General features: G+C 41.3%; 1 protein-coding gene across 1 annotated transcript in view; it reads right to left on the bottom strand.

Annotated features, from left to right (window-relative positions):
• The window catches only part of ncor2 (nuclear receptor corepressor 2), a 299,537-nt gene that overhangs the window by 55,255 nt on the left and 225,149 nt on the right, over positions 1-19,133 (bottom strand). The window contains 7 exon segments of the mRNA XM_051921547.1: positions 3,269-3,500; positions 7,317-7,346; positions 7,348-7,380; positions 7,382-7,417; positions 7,420-7,441; positions 16,521-17,001; positions 17,552-17,702. Of these exon segments, the coding sequence (XP_051777507.1) occupies positions 3,269-3,500; positions 7,317-7,346; positions 7,348-7,380; positions 7,382-7,417; positions 7,420-7,441; positions 16,521-17,001; positions 17,552-17,702 (985 nt within the window).

The raw sequence follows: 19,133 nt of genomic DNA, 5'->3' as shown, positions 1-19,133 counted from the left end.
ACATTGTTAAAACAGTTTTTCATATTTTTGTAGTAAATGACAAAATGTTGGCATAAACTATATAATGTGTGAAGCCTGAACTCCAAAGATTAAATAGTATGTAGTATGTATCGTGATCATGACTGAGAGAATAAAAGTGAAAATAAAACGGTAACTTTCACAAGTACTATAAATGTAAACCGTCTGTTACAGACGCAAACCAAATGTATGTGTTTATTGTATAATATTAACAATAAGAGCAGCTCACTACTGAAAACGGCAAATACAGGAGGCAGTCGGGATTGAACCGGGAATTCTTGATCACAAGTCAGCAAATCTTACTGCTACACCACGGAAGCTGTTGTATCGTCCTTGAACCTTTTGTGAAAGTGTTTATTTGATCTTTGGAGTTCAGGCTTCACACATTATATAGTTTATGCCAACATTTTGTCATTTACTACTAAAATATGAAAAACGTTTCTGTTTTAACAATGTTTTTACATAGATTATTGTAGAAACGGAACACACATGAAATGCATGTGTTCCAAATAACGATCTATTATTTCCACTCTAAAACTCTAGCACTTCACTCCCAGATAATCAATCAAGGCATGAGCTGGTAGAACATTGTGCACGGTCTGTGGCGGTGGGGGGATGGAATAGCAGGCCGCTTGCTGCTTGTCTTTATCCGCACATTTACAGGACAAAAGACGCTGATGGAGAGGTGCGAACAGATTTAAGGTGGGCTGGATCTACAAGTTTTTTCATAGGCTCTGGTAATTCTAGTGTTAATAATTAAACTGAACTGAATTTTGAAAGATCTCACTTCACGACTGCACAGCAGGCCACATTACTCCTTCAAGGGGCTGGATCACCAAGTTCTTAATGCCAGCTAGTGAGGCCCTCTCTCTGTTTCCATGTTTTTGCCAAATTTGTGTTGTCTTTCAAAGATAAGCTGCAGTACTAGGGTGTTGTACCGTGTTAGCAATTATGAATGTAAATAAAAGTCAAGCAAAATGACACCTTTTATTGGCAAACTAAAAAGATTACAATATGCAAGCTTTTGAGGCAACTCAGTACCCTTCTTCAGGATCTTGCCTGAAGAAGGGGCCTGAGTTGCCTCGAAAGCTTGCAAAAGATAAGCTGTGAAGTGTAGTGGCAAATCAACAAGTTGGAGAGGGAGTGACAGACACGAGTGCTGTCTCATCCAGGGTCTATTGATGTCTTTCAGCTGCCGTTCCATAAAGAGGTACCTACTACTGCCATGCCACAAAGGACAAAGAAGTGGAATATGGGTGGAAATAACAGTCAAGTTGTTCAAATTTATAAATGATATTAAACTCTGTGAGTAACAGATACCCTTGAGTCAGCAAAACCCCGTCAAATGAACCCTGACAAAAATTCAACTTGGAATAGAGTTAGATATTAGAAAAATATTGGGTATAAGCACACATCTGGGTGTGTATTACTGCACTTAGACATGTTTTCATCAAATACAAAATGCACTTTCCCACAAGCAGGACTACTACGCAGGCTGCTGAAGTTTGACTGATGCTCAGTACTGCAAGGTCTGTGGTGTTCCAGTGCAAATGGGCTATTTTTGATCAGTGTTCACGGGCTGCATTTGTTTGGGCTTCTGTTTTAAACATATAATGTGGTATTTTGGTCTATTTTTCAAACCTCCTCCTCTGCTCTATTAGCGTGCTTTTCATCCATCAGTGGTGCCCTCTCCTTCACGTCAGACCTTTACGCATACTTCTTCACTCTTAAATTTCTGAGGCCTCCCCGCTCTTTGATGGTATATACCCATTCTACCTCTCGTGTCTCCGAGGGGGACAGGTCTTCGATAGTACATACTTAATTCATCGCCCTCGAATCTCGGAGAGAGACTCCGCCCACTGTTTTCCGGTGTGTCACTTTGCATATGGCACGTGTGGGGCTGCTTTGTTGTGCCGCTATGTGGTTTTGAGTTATCTTTGGGCTGGACATTTTTTTAGGACCTGGCAGCCATGCTGCTGACCATTCTTGTCAGAGTAACGCATGAATTACTCATCCATGCAGTATGGGTAGGCATCATCATAAAAAGGCTTCATTTTTAATGAAACATTTGCACAAAGCAGCCTATTGAACCCCTTGCCCCATTATATCCAGCAATAGTGTTTATTATGAGCAGTGAAGTATTTGCAGAGCTTAGACATAAATCATTTGCAAATCTGCTTTGCTATTTATAGGAATTCATTATTAAATTCTGCAATAAACCCTCTGAACTTAAACTGCTCCTGACATTTATTTGCAAGGAAGGACAGGAAAAAGAAACTAGCTGAAAGGCAACAGCCATGTTTTACTAGGAGATGTACTCAACAAAAGAAGAGACTAGACAGGCCTAAACATATGGATGACAGGAAAGGCAGGTTCAGCCTCTAAAGAGATTTAATTTAAAAATGTCCTCAGACAGAAGAAACAGTGATTTATTTCCAAGGCGTGGAAAGCAAAAAAGAACAATTTGGCACTAGAATATTTATACTCAAGTAGCAGCCCACAGGTCATTAGTGCTCTAAGCGGGGACATTGCTCTCTTTTTTCTAACCCTTTATTATGAATTCACTTCCACTTAATATTTAATGAAGGCTTGTTAATTCATCGCAATAAGTGATATGAAAGCACTCTTCACATGTGTTATCTGGTGTGCAAGAGGTGATTCCCAAATAAGCAGATATTTTCACTTCAAATGTATACTCGCCAAGTGTTTTTCTGGGTTTTCAGTATGCCGGGTTTAACATGCACGACAATACCGCTGTTTATGCCACCTGTTTTTCAACTGGAGTAGATACATCTACATATTAAACTAAGTTAAAAACCTTGCTGGATATAAATGGCATACAAGCAGACTCAGAATGCTACTGTGAAAGAGAATTATAGCATAAGCTCGATGCCAGGGTGACACAAAGCACCCACTGACTCTTTGTGTGCAAGCCCTGTGACATGCCAGTGCTCTAATCAGAAACAACTCAACTATAAACCTGTCATCAAGCTGTTTCAAGTAAAAACACTACCAAAATGATTTCATTGGATACTCCTGAATTTAAACAACAAAATGTAAATGACGACCTGCTCACTGACAACCTTAAGTTCTTTTCCAAGAGATTTGAACACAAATTTCAGACAACAAGTTTCAATTGTCCATACTACAGCTACCAATAATTCCAAATGTGTCTGATATGAAAGGCTAGTCATAGGGTGGGCATGGATGACGATGATGATGATGATAACAATGATGGTGCAGCTCTTACCTTCCTTGTCGCCAGTGGTTACAGGACTCTTGCACTTTACATGAGGACTGCTGCTTCGCTGTTGCTCTTTCTCAGCAAGTTGCTGCTGTGTGGTCTGCTGCTTTGCCAAAGCCTTAGTCTCTTGAACCGACTCGTGTACCATGGAGATCTGCTGCTGGTACAGGGCCAGAGCATGATGGGGCACCTGAGGCTGGGCACTATGCGCACCTCCCTGTGGCAATACCTCTGGCATCTAATGACATGAGAGAGAACAGCAAGAGAGTCAAATGTTTACTATGAAAGTTATTAGGCAAAATAAATATTTGTGACTGATTAGTGGTTAAACTGTTAAAACATCAAAAACAAGCGTGACTCTTTAAACAGTTCTTTGAAAGGTGCTATACAATCTCTAAATATATAAAATCCAACATTTGTCTATCTGCTTTTCACGAAAACTACTTAACGGATCTAGATTGGGGTTTTTTTCTACAATTTGCTTGAACATTCTGGATGATTCTGCGACTTCTCTCATTGCGCTAAGTATCATAGTTCGCTTGTGGTACCAATTTATTTGCATGAATCTGAGAGACACAGCTCCTCACTCACGTGCCAGCCTCAGGGCGTATCTTACCTCCGCTTAGCTCTCGAACGATTCAGAGTGGCTTTTATTCTATAATTTGCTTGAACACTCCAGTTGATTTTGCAACTTCTCTCATTGCGCTAAGAATCCTAGTTCACTTGCAGGCTGTAAGCCAAGGGGAGGAGGAAGTGTGACGTCAGGAGTGGGGGGACGGGCAGGGCCCTCCTCACTGTCCTTCACTAATATGCGGGTGGAGCCGCGGGGGACGGCTACTATACAATAAAAATTTCTATTGCTTAGCTCTGAAGCAAGCTCTATTAAATTTCACTTTGACAAATGGCTCACTGAATAACAACCGTGGATTACCTGGGCCTGGTTCAATCTAAAAAACTGCTTTCTGTGCAAAAGTACGTTGTGAAACAATGATTTACTGAAACTCCAGGCCAATAAACCAACAGTACGAATGAATCCTACTATGGTAACAAGACAATGGAGGGAACAGGACCACCTTAATGTTCTAGTCACCTCTCAAAAACTACAAACTCTGCAATCTGCAAAGTAGCCACTTAGTAAACATTCTCCAAATACTGTCACCTCAAAATGGCACTTAGACCACAGAAACCATCAACTGAACAAGAATGTCAGCTGATTGGAGGGGCAAAAGGAAAAAACAACAATACACGTGCTGGGCTCTGAATACACATAAATACATACTGTATATACAAAAGTGAAAGCAAAAACACATCCTGGAGACCAAGAAGGAGTATCTACAGAGGACGCTGAAACACAAATCTAAACAGTAAGCACAATGCCCTAATATGTATGCAAATTTAATGAATATATAACAAAAAGAAACAAGGCAAATTTTGAAAAAAAACAAAATATAAAACAACAAATATCAGATGGACATCAGATTTAATGTCACGGGCAAAAAACAAAATAAACTTAGGATACAAGATAACAGGCAAATAAACTGACTGAATAAAAGAGATTAAAAACAGAAATGTGAACAATATCATAACACAGGTGTATTCTGGCACTGCTTATTGACATATTAATACTTTTTTATTGTTTGTTACATTTTCTTTCAGTTGCAGGTCCCAATTTTTCAGCCGATCCTAAATTTTCTTTTTATTTTAGTTCTCTTTGTGTGTTAATTTAGGTTTTTTTTTTAACCTCTGACAGTAATTTCAACACTTATTGCTGTTTAACATTTTGACTTCTTTTTTGGTGAACAAATAAAGAGTAAACGAAATACAAATTAAACAGGAGGTATGAAATTACAAGATAAAAAAATGAAACTCTCTGTGAGGAACAATAATAAACATAAATGGAGATATTGAATAAAAATGGATCCTGAGTGACTCCTCAGAAAAGCCAGTGGTCCTTTTTGTTGCATATCCATTACGTTTACATCGACATCTGGGAGAGCATTACACATACACTCATTTACTTACAGTTTGTTTTCTGTTATATTTTTTGTCCAATAATACTGATTTATACTTCTATGTCGAGCCTACGCCATAACGCGCCGTCACCCATGTAGCCTATGGTTTACCTACGCCGTAGCCTGATGTGCACCTCCTCAAAAATGTGACTATGCATTGCATCTACGTGAGCCCTACGCAGACCCTTGCGACTCTACAAGATGGTTCATAAAGCGTACAGTAATCCCTCGCTATATCGCGCTTTCACTCTATCGTGGCTTTTATATGTAAGCATATCTAAATATGTAACGTGGATTTTTCACTGGTTCGAGGATTTCTGCGGACAATGGGTCTTTTAATTTCTGGTACATGCTTCCTCAGTTGGTTTGCCCAGTTGATTTCATACAAGGGACGCTACTGGTGGATGGCTGAGAAGCTACCCAATCAGAGCATGCGGTTAAGTTCCTGGGTGCTGATTGGCTCAGCGATGGAGCGTTGAATTCGATTCTGTTTGCGTTAACCAGGAAATCTCGTCTCGCTCATTCATCAACGTGTTTCGCTGTGTAAAGAGTTAACTTTTGTGCTCTTTGTGTTTATCTTTGTGCATAGTCAAGCCCTTCGTTATGGCTCCAAAACGATCTGCTCCTGCTACTGCTTCAGGGGCTGTGCCCAAGTGCCAACGGAAGATGCTAACGATTGCCAAAAAGGTAAAAGTTTTGGATATGTTGAAGGAAGGGAACAGCTACAACGCTGTAGTATGCCATTACAGCATCAATGAGTCCACAGTTCTTTTTATTTAAAAAGGAGGAAAAGAATATAAGATCTACGGACGCAGTGTCCTTTAAACCAGGGCACGAAACGAGTTTGTAAGTGGACATAATAAGGCGGTAGTCGGGGTGGAATCTGCTTTAGGGGATTTGGGTTGAAGACTGCTGGAAGAAGAACAACGGTGGTACTACACAGTCCGCCTGAAGAGGCTCCTTTAGAAGAGCTGTAATGCTCTCCTTTGTTGTGCAGTAAAATTAAACTCATCGTTATTGGACAAGTCGTCATGTCATTGTTTGGTGAGTAACCATAATTAATTTTCTACGTACAGTACTTAGTACATGTACGTACATTTAGTGTCACTGTACACACATTTTACTGTATACAATTTTCTTATATTGTACGTATTTATTGCTGGTGGCCTGTCTATCGTAATGGCTGTAACATATGTGATATCGGAGACACTCGATATCTTTAAAATAACATTTAGTTCCTTAGGAACTTAAGGAAGAAAATCTGAGCAAGAGGAATGGTGATCACAGATGACAAAAGCTACCTGCAATTTAATGGACCATTCTGAGTGGTGCAGTGCAGAAATATAAACTGCATGAATAACTAGGGTGTAGGTTTGACGAAGAAGTATAAACCAGCCTTTAATAGTGTTGGGCCTGACCCTGGCGTATATGTTTTTGTATCAAGCGCCCAGCCAACCCCATACGCCCCAAGTTATCCTTGCTTTTCGTAAAGGGCCATTTGCAATGGTGAGCAAGTCCAATGCCATAGTAACAGTGGCCAGAATAGTTCAAGCAGCGCTTTTAAGGAATAATAATACAAGTGTTGGGAGGAATTTTCTGGTCAAAAAGTGAGCGTTAAAGGCAAATTCAGAGGAAGAACACCAGAAATATAAGCCATTTCAGTTGTTGTATGCAGTGAATCATTTTGTTCTCCCATTATCAGCACCTCATTTGTTCCTAATCATGACCACAAGGAACAAGTGTCTAATCTGGAAGCATTCGGCACATGGGTGGGTGCGACTCCCACACCCACTCCAATGAATCCAGTTTAGAGTTGCCAATCAACATAACATTATTGCAGTGTGGGATAAAACAAGAGTTACAACCGGGGGGGGGGGGGGAACCCATGCAGACATGGAGGGAAGGTGCAGACTCCATGCAACACTATGACCAGGCCCTGATTAAAATGATTACTCTTGGAGGCTTACACTGCTGACCACTTTCACGCTGAAACATTTTTAATGATAATTAGAACGTTTAAATGTAAAATAACAATTGCTTACAATAGGAGGAATGGATGCTGCCCGTTGTTTTCAGTTGTTTGAGGTCCAATGGCTTCTGGACAGGGGGAGCTGATGACACCATCGTGCGAGTAGTTGAGAAGGGGCTGGGTCGAGGAGAATTTATCCTGGAAGACACCAAAACAAATGCAGAAATCATAAAAGAAGTACAGAAATACTTCTAACCATTCCACTACTTGCAGTTCTTGTTCAATCCTTTAACTTGAAGTCTGTCTGACTTCAAATTGGCAAAGTGGGACACTTCTTTGTAATGTTTACTTTCACTCTTAGAGGTCGCGCCACAATAAAAGGCTGTCATGTTGACGTCATGCTTTCTTGGAGGGCCATGAAAACTGAACAAGCTTTTATGTGTCCAGAAGTAACTTCTTACATGGAAACACCCTCGTACATTCTAGAATGCAGAAAAGAGAAGCTCCAGCTCCTTAAGAACTCAACTAAAATCAACCAGGTACAGAAAATAAATCAATCCAGCATTCTGCTACATTATTGAATTCCCATTACTATAAAAAAAAATCGTTTTCCCAATGACTCTGTAAGCAGTTCTTTTAAAGGTGCTATATAATATACAGTACAAATTGCAGTATCCATCACTTAGGCAGCCAACAAGCTCTATTAAATTTCACTTTGACAAATGACTCTCACCGAATAACAACCGTGGATTACGCAGGCCCATTTCAAAGATGTTCTTTAAACAGATTCTGACACCTAACTTTTGCTAAGTTCTCCCATCATGCAATCAGGGTTGCTTCACACGTGTAAGGCATCTTTTCAACACACTTTTCTTTGTATTTGTTGTAAAGCTGTGTGGAGACAAGGGTCAAATGGAATTCTGCAGTCTGGCTGTTTTATTGGGGAAGACATAATTCTTAGAGGAGGCGCAGGCATCTTTTATAGACTTTATATATTAGTGAGGAAAATGAAGGATGCCCCAGTGGTGTAGAGGTGACTGGGGTGAGGTGTTAAAATTCAGGAAATGTGGTGAAACTGAGGATAACCGACAATCACGTACAAAGGCAGATTTGTTTTTTTTTTTTTTTTAATTTAGAGGTATGACGTGACCAGACAAACATAGGGGATATGCATTATACAAGTTGAGTATCCCTAATATGAAATTCCAAAATACAAAACTTTACGAGGGCCAATGTGATGCCTTTGATGTTTTTTCTAAACTGTTGAGTGAATGTGAGCAACATACTGTATGTGCAGATTATTCATTCTGAGTGGAGAAGTGGGGGCCCTGGTCATTTGTGAAGTATTGAGGACAACAAAGCTATGACACATGGTCGATCACCAGGAGGGGGAGTGTCTGCCCTCTGCGAAGTGCCATGAGCAACTGAGGTTGGAGCCCCCCATGAAGCATAGAGCAACACAAAGCACCACCTCTCCATTGACTATCAGGGAGTGGGTTGTTGCATGTGAAATTCCACGATGCGGGACAGACCAGCTGAGGCCACAGGTCCGTCATGTCCTCGACCCTCTGCAGTTCACCTACCAGGAGAAGGTGGAAGCGGAGGATGCCATCATCTACATGCTACACCGATCACTCTCCCACTTGGACAGAGGCAGTGGTGCTGTAAGAATTATGTTTCTGTACTTCTCTAGCGCCTTCAACACCATCCAACCTCTGCTCCTTAGGGACAAGCTGACAGAGATGGGAGTAGATTCATACCTGGTAGCATGGATCGTGGACTATCTTAAAGACAGACCTCAGTATGTGCGTCTTGGGAACTGCAGGTCTGACATTGTGGTCAGCAACACAGGAGCGCCACAGGGGACTGTACTTTCTCCGGTCCTGTTCAGCCTAAATACATTGGACTTCCAATACAACTCGGAGTCCTGCCACGTGCAAAAGTTCACTGACTACACTGCTATCGTGGGCTGCATCAGGAGTGGGCAGGAGGAGGAGTATAGGGACCTAATTAATGACTTTGTTAAATGGTGCGACTCAAACCACCTACACCTGAACACCAGCAAAACTAAGGAGCTGATGGTGGATTTTAGGAGGATCAGGCCCCTCATGGACCCCGTGATCATCAGAGGTGACTGTGTGCAGAGGGTGCAGATCTATAAATACCTGGGAGTGCAGCTGGATGATAAATTGGACTGGACTGCCAATATTGATGCTCTGTGTAAGAGAGGACAGAGCTGACTATACTTCCTTAGAAGGCTGGCACCCTTCAACATCTGCAATAAGATGCTACAGATGTTCTATCAGACGGTCGTGGCCCTCTTCTATGCGGTGGTGTGCTGGGGAAGCAGCATAAAGAAGAGGGACGCCTCACGCCTGGACAAACTGGTGAGGAAAGCAGGCTCTATGTAGGCATGGAGCTGGACAGTTTGACATCCGTGGCAGAGCGACGGGCACTGAGCAGACTCCTGTTAATCATGGAGAATCCACTGCATCCACTAAACAGTATCATCTCCAGACAGAGGAGCAGCTTCAGCGACAGACTGCTGTCACTTTCCTGCTCCACTGACAGACTGAGGAGATCGTTCCTCCCCCACACTATGCGACTCTTCAATTCGACCCGGGGGGTAAACGTTAACATTATACAAAGTTATTGTCTGTCTGTATACCTGCATTGTTATCACTCTTTAATTTAATATTTCTTTATCAGTATGCTACTGCTGGAGTATGTGAATTTCCCCTTGGGATTAATAATCAATCAATCAATCAATCTATCTATCTATCTATCTATCTATCTATCTATCTATCTATCTATCTATCTATCTATCTATCTATCTATCTATCTATCTATCTATCCATCCATCTATCTATCTATCTATCTAGCAATTTCAATATGCTGTGGTTCAAGGGAGCGAAAGAATAACATCTGTGTGGCAGTTCAAAAGTCCTGAATGACACGTGTAGCTAAAAAAAACAAAAAATACACACACACATACACAGTTAACACCAAAAATGGACAATCCCACCCTGGGATTTTATTTATAAAATTTACCGTGGATTCTAGTGTGAAAATCTGCATATGGCAATAAACAGGAAGTGCATGCACCAAAAACAAATCAGATTTATAAAACCTGTCATGCACAATTTACCTTTATATATCTCAATCACCTTGTGCATACGTGAATGAGCCTCAAAACTCATAGTGTCATCCCAGATGGAACGTCACTGCTTAAGGTTAAAAAAGACCACTTCATTCTCACTTTGGTGCCCTTACCGCAACAGCAGCGCAGTACCGTGTTTCAATTACGTGGGCAGAACTGGCCATTTTTATGCTGGCAAACACACATTCTGCTTTATGTATTTGTACTATCACCATATGAAAACTGGATGTAGTGCCTCGGTGGTCAGTTAATGACTTCCAGCACTGCAGCCATGACAGAGTGAAAATTGGCTAAGATATTTCTGACCTGTCGGCCAGTTCCCTGAGAAGCCACAGCAACATGCTGAACATGATAGCATAAAGATAAATACAATAATGTGTTGTCAAATGTTTTTAGATAAAACTTTTCTGTTTAAATGCATCGCAATCTATTCTTTCCTTGCTTGTTTTTGTGTCATGTTCTTCGGTCAGTGGCCAATGAGAAAAGCTTTTTTAATGCTGAGTGAGAGCACTTGACCATTAATGACTAATGTGAAGTTGTTGTCTCCTGCTGCGCTGTGCCATATGCCCGCTCCACCAGTCTGTGCTCTTTTTAATATCAAGGGAGACACCGAGGTGCCACACTTGTGTATGAACTCAGAATGTGAACGGTTTAAATGAAACCTCCAAAGACGGGGTTCTCTCTAGATGATGTCAACCGTGTGCCTAATGTGTCCTTATAACATAAATGTGATATTCAATAAACTACTTTTCTTTCAATGCGTTCATTCATTTTACTGGGCAGAATTCTTCTGGCAGTACGATTTCAATTTGCCCAGCCTCTGTTGACCAAAAGCATATGCGTCACGCATCATATCAGCCAGAATAAATAAAAAGCGAGGAACTTCTTATTAACCATTCTTGCTCTAAAGAAGACACAAGTCTTTCTGTTTGATGTATTGCTCTGGACACCGAATAAAACCCGACAACTCACTTGGTCTTCTTTTTAACTGATAGCAGAGCATTTAACAGGCAACACCGCTCTAAGGTCACAGCTGTAGGACTTGCATTCTGAAAACCTAAAAACTTAAATGTGAAGAACCTCAATAACAGCATGGCTCAGTTTACAAATAACTAGAAGGAGAACATGAAACAGGACTTGCATTAAACAACTTTTCTTAAAACAACAGAGGAAACAATAAAGTAAAGGGTGAAGCACAAATCTACTCATCTCCCAATCTGAAGAGTTAAATGGCAAAAATGGCCCTCTACAAAGCATGCTTTGTAACTACTCTGTGTCAAATTAGGAATAAATTTAGCAGGCCTCAGGAACTAAGACCACCACTGGGCCATTAAATTTCACCCATGATTAGAGGCAACTGACCAAATGAATTTTATTTAACTTGCAGAAAACAGACACAAAGCTGATAAGGTGGAAAAAGCACCAACAATTGGTGCAGCATAGCAGGAAAACCTTCAGGAGAAGACAGGGGGTAACAGAATGGGTCATGCAAATCACACAGTGAGAACAAAGGTGCCATCAGAGAACGTGGGCACAAGCCCAAGCGAGAGACAGCTGCTACCCGGGATAAAGCACACAATGTCCTCCTAAGAAGATAAAAACACAAGCAACCAAGAAGACGCCAGGAGCATCTGACACTTTCATGAGAGACAGTGTGCAAGGCCAGAGAGAGTTGGCAGGAGCTGGGAACACCTCATAGCTGGCAGAGGACAGCTCATAGTCTCACTGAAAGGATGGAGGCTACCTGGAAAACCTGGGCATTTCCAAGCAATACAAGGTTCAGGGAAGAAGGACAATCAAACATCACTAGAGAAAGTTCCAGCCCAGCATCTCAGGAGCAAAGGTGGAGCTGCAAAAGACCGCTAAAGTGGTCCTGTAGTTGACCAGACATGATCCAAGGATGTCACTTTAAGCTGCCTCACAAGCAAAGGCTTATTGCATCTCAATTCCTCGCTAAAATTGTCCATCATGGCCTGGTCATTCTGAACCCTTAATCATCCCCTGCCCCTTATTGACAAACTCTCTCTCTCAGCCCTTCACCACCTATTAACTAATGTGTGGTGTGCGTACAGGCGCAAAATGGCTGATGTCGCATCACTGACACAAGATGAATCTCTCCTTTTCTCGGTGTAGTTGTAGTCTAATTTGGAGGAATTCTCCTTTTCTTTCCTCGATCCTGGCAACCTCCTAAAAAACACAGCCACCGTACTAGAGGCCAGGAACCTGACACATTGAAAATTAGTAATAAAAGGTTCATTTTTGGTTCCCCAAGCCTGAATGTTCTTCTTAAAACTTTTAAAACTGTTTTTAAATAAAGCATTTCTAAGCATGGAACTAGAAGAGAAAAGTCTGCAGAGGTAATTTGGAATGGCAATCTGCATACCAGTGTGTGAAGAATGGTCAGTAAACCCAGTATATAACTATATTCTCCTCAAAAGTAATTTTCCGTGGGGGCACAAGAGTAAGACTGAAAATGGCAGCACCCTGACAGGAAGCCGCAAAGATTCTCGCAAGACGATAAAAGTCAAACATTGTAGAGGATGCAATACTGTCTGCTTAGAGGCCATGTAGGCCAGAAAACACCAACCTGCATGAGGAGGAGAGGACAGGGCAGAGAAAGGTGTGAGGTGGTACCTGGTCTGCCATTCTAGATTAAAGAGAAGAAGACAACGTGTGTGAAGGTGAAGACACCATATCTAAGCTCTTTTTCATTGCTATGTGAGAAGAGATATAAAATTCATCACCACTACTATTAGAATTTTTTAACTAGTCCTCTAATGTACTACATTTGGTGTCAGCTATTCATCTTCCACAAATTATGCAGCTTTATGCCTTCCACAATTACTTTCTTCATCCATTTAGCAGTTCATCTAAATTTTGGGATGAAGCTTTCTTGCACTGTACATAATGGAGCATTAAAACACATTTGCTATAGGATTTTCAACTCCATGCTAATAATGTTTGCGATGCACCATCTGTTAGAATGAAATTACTACATGCATTATAGAATCAATGACAAATCACAAACAATAGCACTGAATGCACCCAAAAATGTGTAAGAAATCAGCTTGTTACCTTAAAATGGATTTTTAAAGTGTATCGAGTCCAAATGCTGTGGCTCACCCATTCCACTGTCCTCAAGTAACCCGCACGCGGTCCTTCCTTATACATCTGCACCTCTCTAGTTCAAAGGCAACTTGTTACTGGTATAGATGTCACACAAACCTGTGCCCTTCTATCCAACTTCAAGACCCGAGACGCATTCAATCTTGCTATCATGATTATTTTAATTAAACATACCGTAGCTTTATAAAAAAAATAGTTTTGATACCATTCTACTAAACAGAAATCTAATTTATTTCTAAAAATATTTTACATTTGACTAATTACACTCTTATAAATTGAATTATTATAATGAATAACCTACCTGCGTCACTCCATAGTTGCTAGTAACTTTCTAGTAATGCATTACTTTGGGATGGTACGTGGGAAATAGTATTTTGTTTGTCTTGAAACACGGCGTGCTTACTCTTACTATTTATTATCTTCTCTTTGCTACAGCATCAGTAATCCGGAACTCATGTGAAAAACACAACAGAAGAGGAGAGCGGGGTTTCGCCTGAAAGGAGGTCTCTTTAAATGTGGCATTTGGACTGCCAAAGAAGCGTTAACTTTCCATATCTTACTGTTCTTGCCAAGTTCTCCCCTGGCACAGGGCCTACAGTGTTATTTCTTCCACTGCAGAGATCTGAACACTAACAAACCTGGTGAAAATAAAGCAGACGGTCTTTTTCATGACTCATGTGTCCTTTTAGTTCCCCCTGTCATTCCACATGTTACCAGTGACTCAGAACTTGGGTGAATGCTAGCAGTAAACTATCGGAGAAACAAAAGTCGGTCTGACAAGCAGAGCCTTTTTACCTGCAGCTGACATGCCAATAACAAGAAGGTAGGGGCAAGCAAGATGCCACCTATACTTTTTCAGACTGCCTGTTCGAATTGTGATGAACTCATCCTGAAGTGGGCTCCACAATCGGTCCGCGCACATCTACTGTGTACCACTAACACGCCAATGCAACAAACCAAATGCTAATAAGTTGGTATAAATCAAATGAAGCCACCATCAGAATTGCAAAAAAAAATTATTTTAATTAAAAAAATAATCCAAAATCACTAAAAGCAATGATTTATAACTTGTACCAGAAAAAATATGATTTATTCGCCAGGATGCACCAGGCCTAAACATTTTGCTTCCATAAAAAAGTGTGTATGAGCCCATGTTCTGACACCAAGTAAGCGAGTCATACGTATATACCAAGGAGTGTTCTACTTCGGCCAGGTTTCCTCCCCTAGCTGTAGTTCACGTACTTGTTTTATGTAGTTTTTGCTCACTTTTGGGTCATTGTTTAATGTTAATGTTATAACGTTCATTTATTATGTGTTACTAGCTGGATGTGGCCTTAGCGGACAAAATACAACCCAAAACTCCCTAGCAGTTTTACTGTATTGGTGAACTTGAAGAGGTGTCCGCTGAGTGGGCCAGGACGGGTCATATATCGTCTGAGATGGACGTGTAGTCGAGTGCAGCTGTGGCACAAATTGAGCAGGACAAGCTGGAAGCGGTCTCAGGCAAACATATGGTAGCTCTTTGTGTGAACGTACAATGTACATGTACCACAAAGCTGAGTCTGTCTGCTTGGGTTCAATGACAAGTGAGGAACATGGAAGTAGCGAAAAAATGTAAAAGTGCATGCATGCGCCATCTCACCAAATGCAAGTCACACTTGTATGAGCTTCTACACCTTCCACAGAATTCACACCAACTCCTGTGGCTGTGGTTGAGCGTGAGCAGAGTGGACTGCTCCATTCACCCACAACACGACTTTCAAAGTGAGAACTGAGGTGTATGTAAAAGTGCATACATACACAATCTAGTGGCTGAGCGTGAGCAGAGTGGACTGCTCCATACACAAACACACACACACACAAACATAAACAAGCACACACACATCTTTCGTTTAAATATGTCTAGTGTTCCCTTTGTTTTGTGGGTGGTCCCCCAAGGGGCAGGACCACCTGCCAATCACTGCCAGGACCTGCCCTATAAATTTGGAGGGTCTCCCATAGTTTCTGGCAGTCCATTTCGAATGTGCTTAGGAGTGTTAAGTGCTTATTGTAATTCTGGTTTTTGACCCTCTGCTCCATCTTTTCATTTTCACTGTGTTGGGACTTTGTTTGCTTTGGATCACCTTATTGCTTCAGGCAATTCCTTTGGCATTTGTGCTCTGCGGAGTTTGCCTTTGTTAAAAATGAAATGTGTTTTATAAAAACTCTTTGTGGCTCCTTTTGTGTCTACCTGGTGTTTAACGGTGCCAACTACCTGTGGGCATGTTTTGAACTTTCAGGACTAATGTATTTGGGACCCTGAGCATTCATAACAGGATTAACAAATAAAGATTTACACAAAGATCATTTGCTGTAGAAGTAAGAAGGAGCAAGTGACAAGCAAACACAGTACATAATTAATGTGTCCTTACATAGCAAGCAAAGCAAATGTAAATCTAAGCAAATCATCTGTAAACTCCAGCACCACTGCTTTCACATTACTCAATGTGTTCACAATACCAATAAGACAAAAAGACATGCCAACAAGGGACAGCCTGGCAGCACAACTGCAGTATCAAAAGTCTTTCTGACTAATGAAAAGGACTACAGTCTCATCTGCCCTCTGTTTGCTTCTGTGGTCATGTGTAGAAATGCGTAACCCACAAGCGTCGAAGAGCTTTCACAAACAGAGGCAGCACCATAGCTGGAGGACTTTCAATTGGTCAAAGTGGTTCCAAGTGCGGTCAATGGCCATTTCCAACCACCAAAGGAATTATTTATTATCTCAAGGGAAACAGCAAGCAGTGCCAGCAACAAAAAAAAAACTGACAAAAACATATTTTTTTACTTTACCTCACTGCTATGCTTCTGTGTCTGTAGTTTTGAAAAAGCTGACACAAGAAGCAAGGAAGCCATGTCACAGCTTTGTATCTGCTGGACTACAGGGTAAAGCTGGCAAGGCATGCATTCATTCACTAGCCAAGCAAGCAGGGAGGAGAAGGGCATGCTTACCTATTCTTATCAGCAGTGTCAGGCTCCTCCACCTCATCGGCACTGCAGGTGGCGCTAGAGTCACTGTCGGCATTGGAGCCAGACTTTTTCCCAACCTTGCTTTCTTCCTTCACCGATTTTGGCATTAGCTTAATGTCTGCCATATCCCCGTGAGTCGTTTGATCACCGATGTCCATTTTCTGATCTTTACTATCCTCAGTCGGCTCTGTCTTTATAGCTTCAACCACAGGTGGTTCATCAGTTTCAACACTGTCCTCTTTCGGCTCCTTCTCTGACTTTAGGACCTGTATCATGCCTTTGTCTTCTGGTTCACATGGTCCGGCATCCATGTCTTTGAAGGCAGAACTGGCTGCACCACTGTCCTCATCTTTGTGCTCATCTGCCGATGACGGCTTGCCAACATCATTATCTTTGGTTTTGCCTTCTTCTGTAGATCTGGGAGATGGCAAACTTTCTGTGTCTGAACTATTGTTGGCTGCAACTAAAAAGAAAAAAAAAGATTATTATTTTCATTCATTCCTTTCAATACACTCCAAAAATTAAACAGATTTTAAAAAGTGCCTGTGATCCAGATACGATCTGTTAAACTTTTGGGATGACAAAATGGTTTTGGGGTGTACTAGGTGTCTATCTGAAATACAAAGTAACCAGTTAGTGTCAGAGTCTGTAACTGGTGAATACTGGTTCACTTTAGACGTTGGGCAAAATCTGCTCAGAAATTTAAAAAAACAAGGAATTCCAAAAGCGACCCATTAAATAAGAAGCCCCTCTATGCCTGTGTGATGACACCCACATGTCCTTGAGCCTTTGTATCCAATTCTATGCACATTTACCACTCAGACCACAGATGAGCTGGCAGAACAGCTCAGGTATGCCAAGTCAGCTTTAAACTGGAAAATGTTTTCCCCCTTAAAGAATAACAAAATCCAGTGGGCTAGCGCAAGTGGACACAGTCGACGTAAAATCAGGTCAGCCTATAAGGCCTTACCACGTTGCTTTAGATAAAAATGCTTTCCGTCAGTCAGACTTACCTTCTGCATCTTCTGCCATGTCCTCCTCATTTCCACTTCCACCTGATACCTCCATTTCCTCCTCCTCTGCTGCTGATGGAATGCTGACATCTTCATTAGCAACAGCTGCCGAGTTGTTTTTCTTTTTCCGTCTAGCATTACGCTCTTTTTCCTGTAATAAGGTGAGTGACCCGGTTTAAGATATCCAGCAGGAAACGTGGCAGACTCTCAGCAAAAGAGGGGATTAATGCTAAGCAAAGGTAACTAAATGTAGAAAAGGGTATTTCTGTAGAAGAGGGCCCACTCCGCACCCTCTTCCTTATCATGCTCAGCCTATTTTCAAAGTCATCATCAGTACATTTATTCATTATAAAATAAGACAATTCCCACTACCCCTCTCTCAATTCCAATAAAAAAATTATATGCAGCATGACTTAAAAAAAATCCAAAATGGTGTAATTTCTTTTTTTTTTTTTTTAACTTTCACTTCAATGTGAGGGTCGTTGGTGTCACAACATTTGGTCACAGTTGCATTCCATTTGTCACATTTAACAAGTTCACAGACACAGCTGAAGCAGACATGGCTAAGTGGGAGATGTTTGTATCAGTCAGAAACAAAGAGTAGGTTGAATGTGTAAACATAAGGAGCTGACCTCAGTAATTGGAATGAAGCACTCAAAAAACGGCACACAAAGTTGAAGCAGTCATTACTGGTGTGCAGTGCCCAGTAATGTTAGAGTTCATGAGGTTCAGACATCTTCAAGCAGCAGGAGTCAAACCATCAGTCAATTCAAAATCACGCCAAAAAAATGTTAATGTTTGGCTGTGAGAGAGAACTCTTAGTCATGTGAGCTCCTTGGAATATTACTAAAGCAAGATATGAATGATCCACCTACGTAAACATTTTCTGAAGTCACATCTTCTGGGTCTAAAGGACTTGAGAGTCTATCCCACTAGCAACTGGTTACAAGACATGATGGGACACACACACACACCCACTGCAGGACACTCTCATGCTCTAAAACTTCTGGAGTTGTGAAATAACCTAGCATGTGCGATTGTGGCTTGTGAAGAGAATAGTGAGAAAGCAGCAGAGATAACACGGAGGCCAGAACTGACCTCAGGTACCTGGAGTTCTAAGCTGTAGTGCTAACAACTGTACCATTACGCAACCACATCAATCTGTTTGGCTTTGTTTTATTTATAGCCAGCCACGGTACCCATCAAAGACAAGTAATAGAATAATTTAAAAAATGTTTGCTTTCTCTTGCCCTACGTGTACCTGCAGCACCTTTCCTGCGTTTTTGCGTGTGTCTGTTCCTCTCTTGACTGGCGCTCCCTTTCTCAAGTGTGCTCTTGTAAAACCTATTTCTCAGACTCTATCATTATTTCCGAGGCACCTTCTCACCTCCTGTGCCGTTTTACACTTGCCGGCTTTGAATTAGATTCTTTGCACATCGTCATGTGTCTCACACTTGCACATCCTCTTTCATTGTTTCACCAAAGCCGAACTGACCAATCACAGCAAAGCTAAACTGACCAATCTGAGGGACTGGACACACAGACCTTAGAGTTTTACTATATAGTAGATATTAAAATTCTT

Source organism: Erpetoichthys calabaricus, chromosome 18 (assembly GCF_900747795.2).
Source record: "Erpetoichthys calabaricus chromosome 18, fErpCal1.3, whole genome shotgun sequence".
Taxonomy (NCBI): Eukaryota; Metazoa; Chordata; class Cladistia; order Polypteriformes; family Polypteridae; genus Erpetoichthys; species Erpetoichthys calabaricus.
The sequence above is the reverse complement of the archived record's forward strand: the minus strand, read 5'-3'. Positions and strand labels throughout refer to the sequence as shown.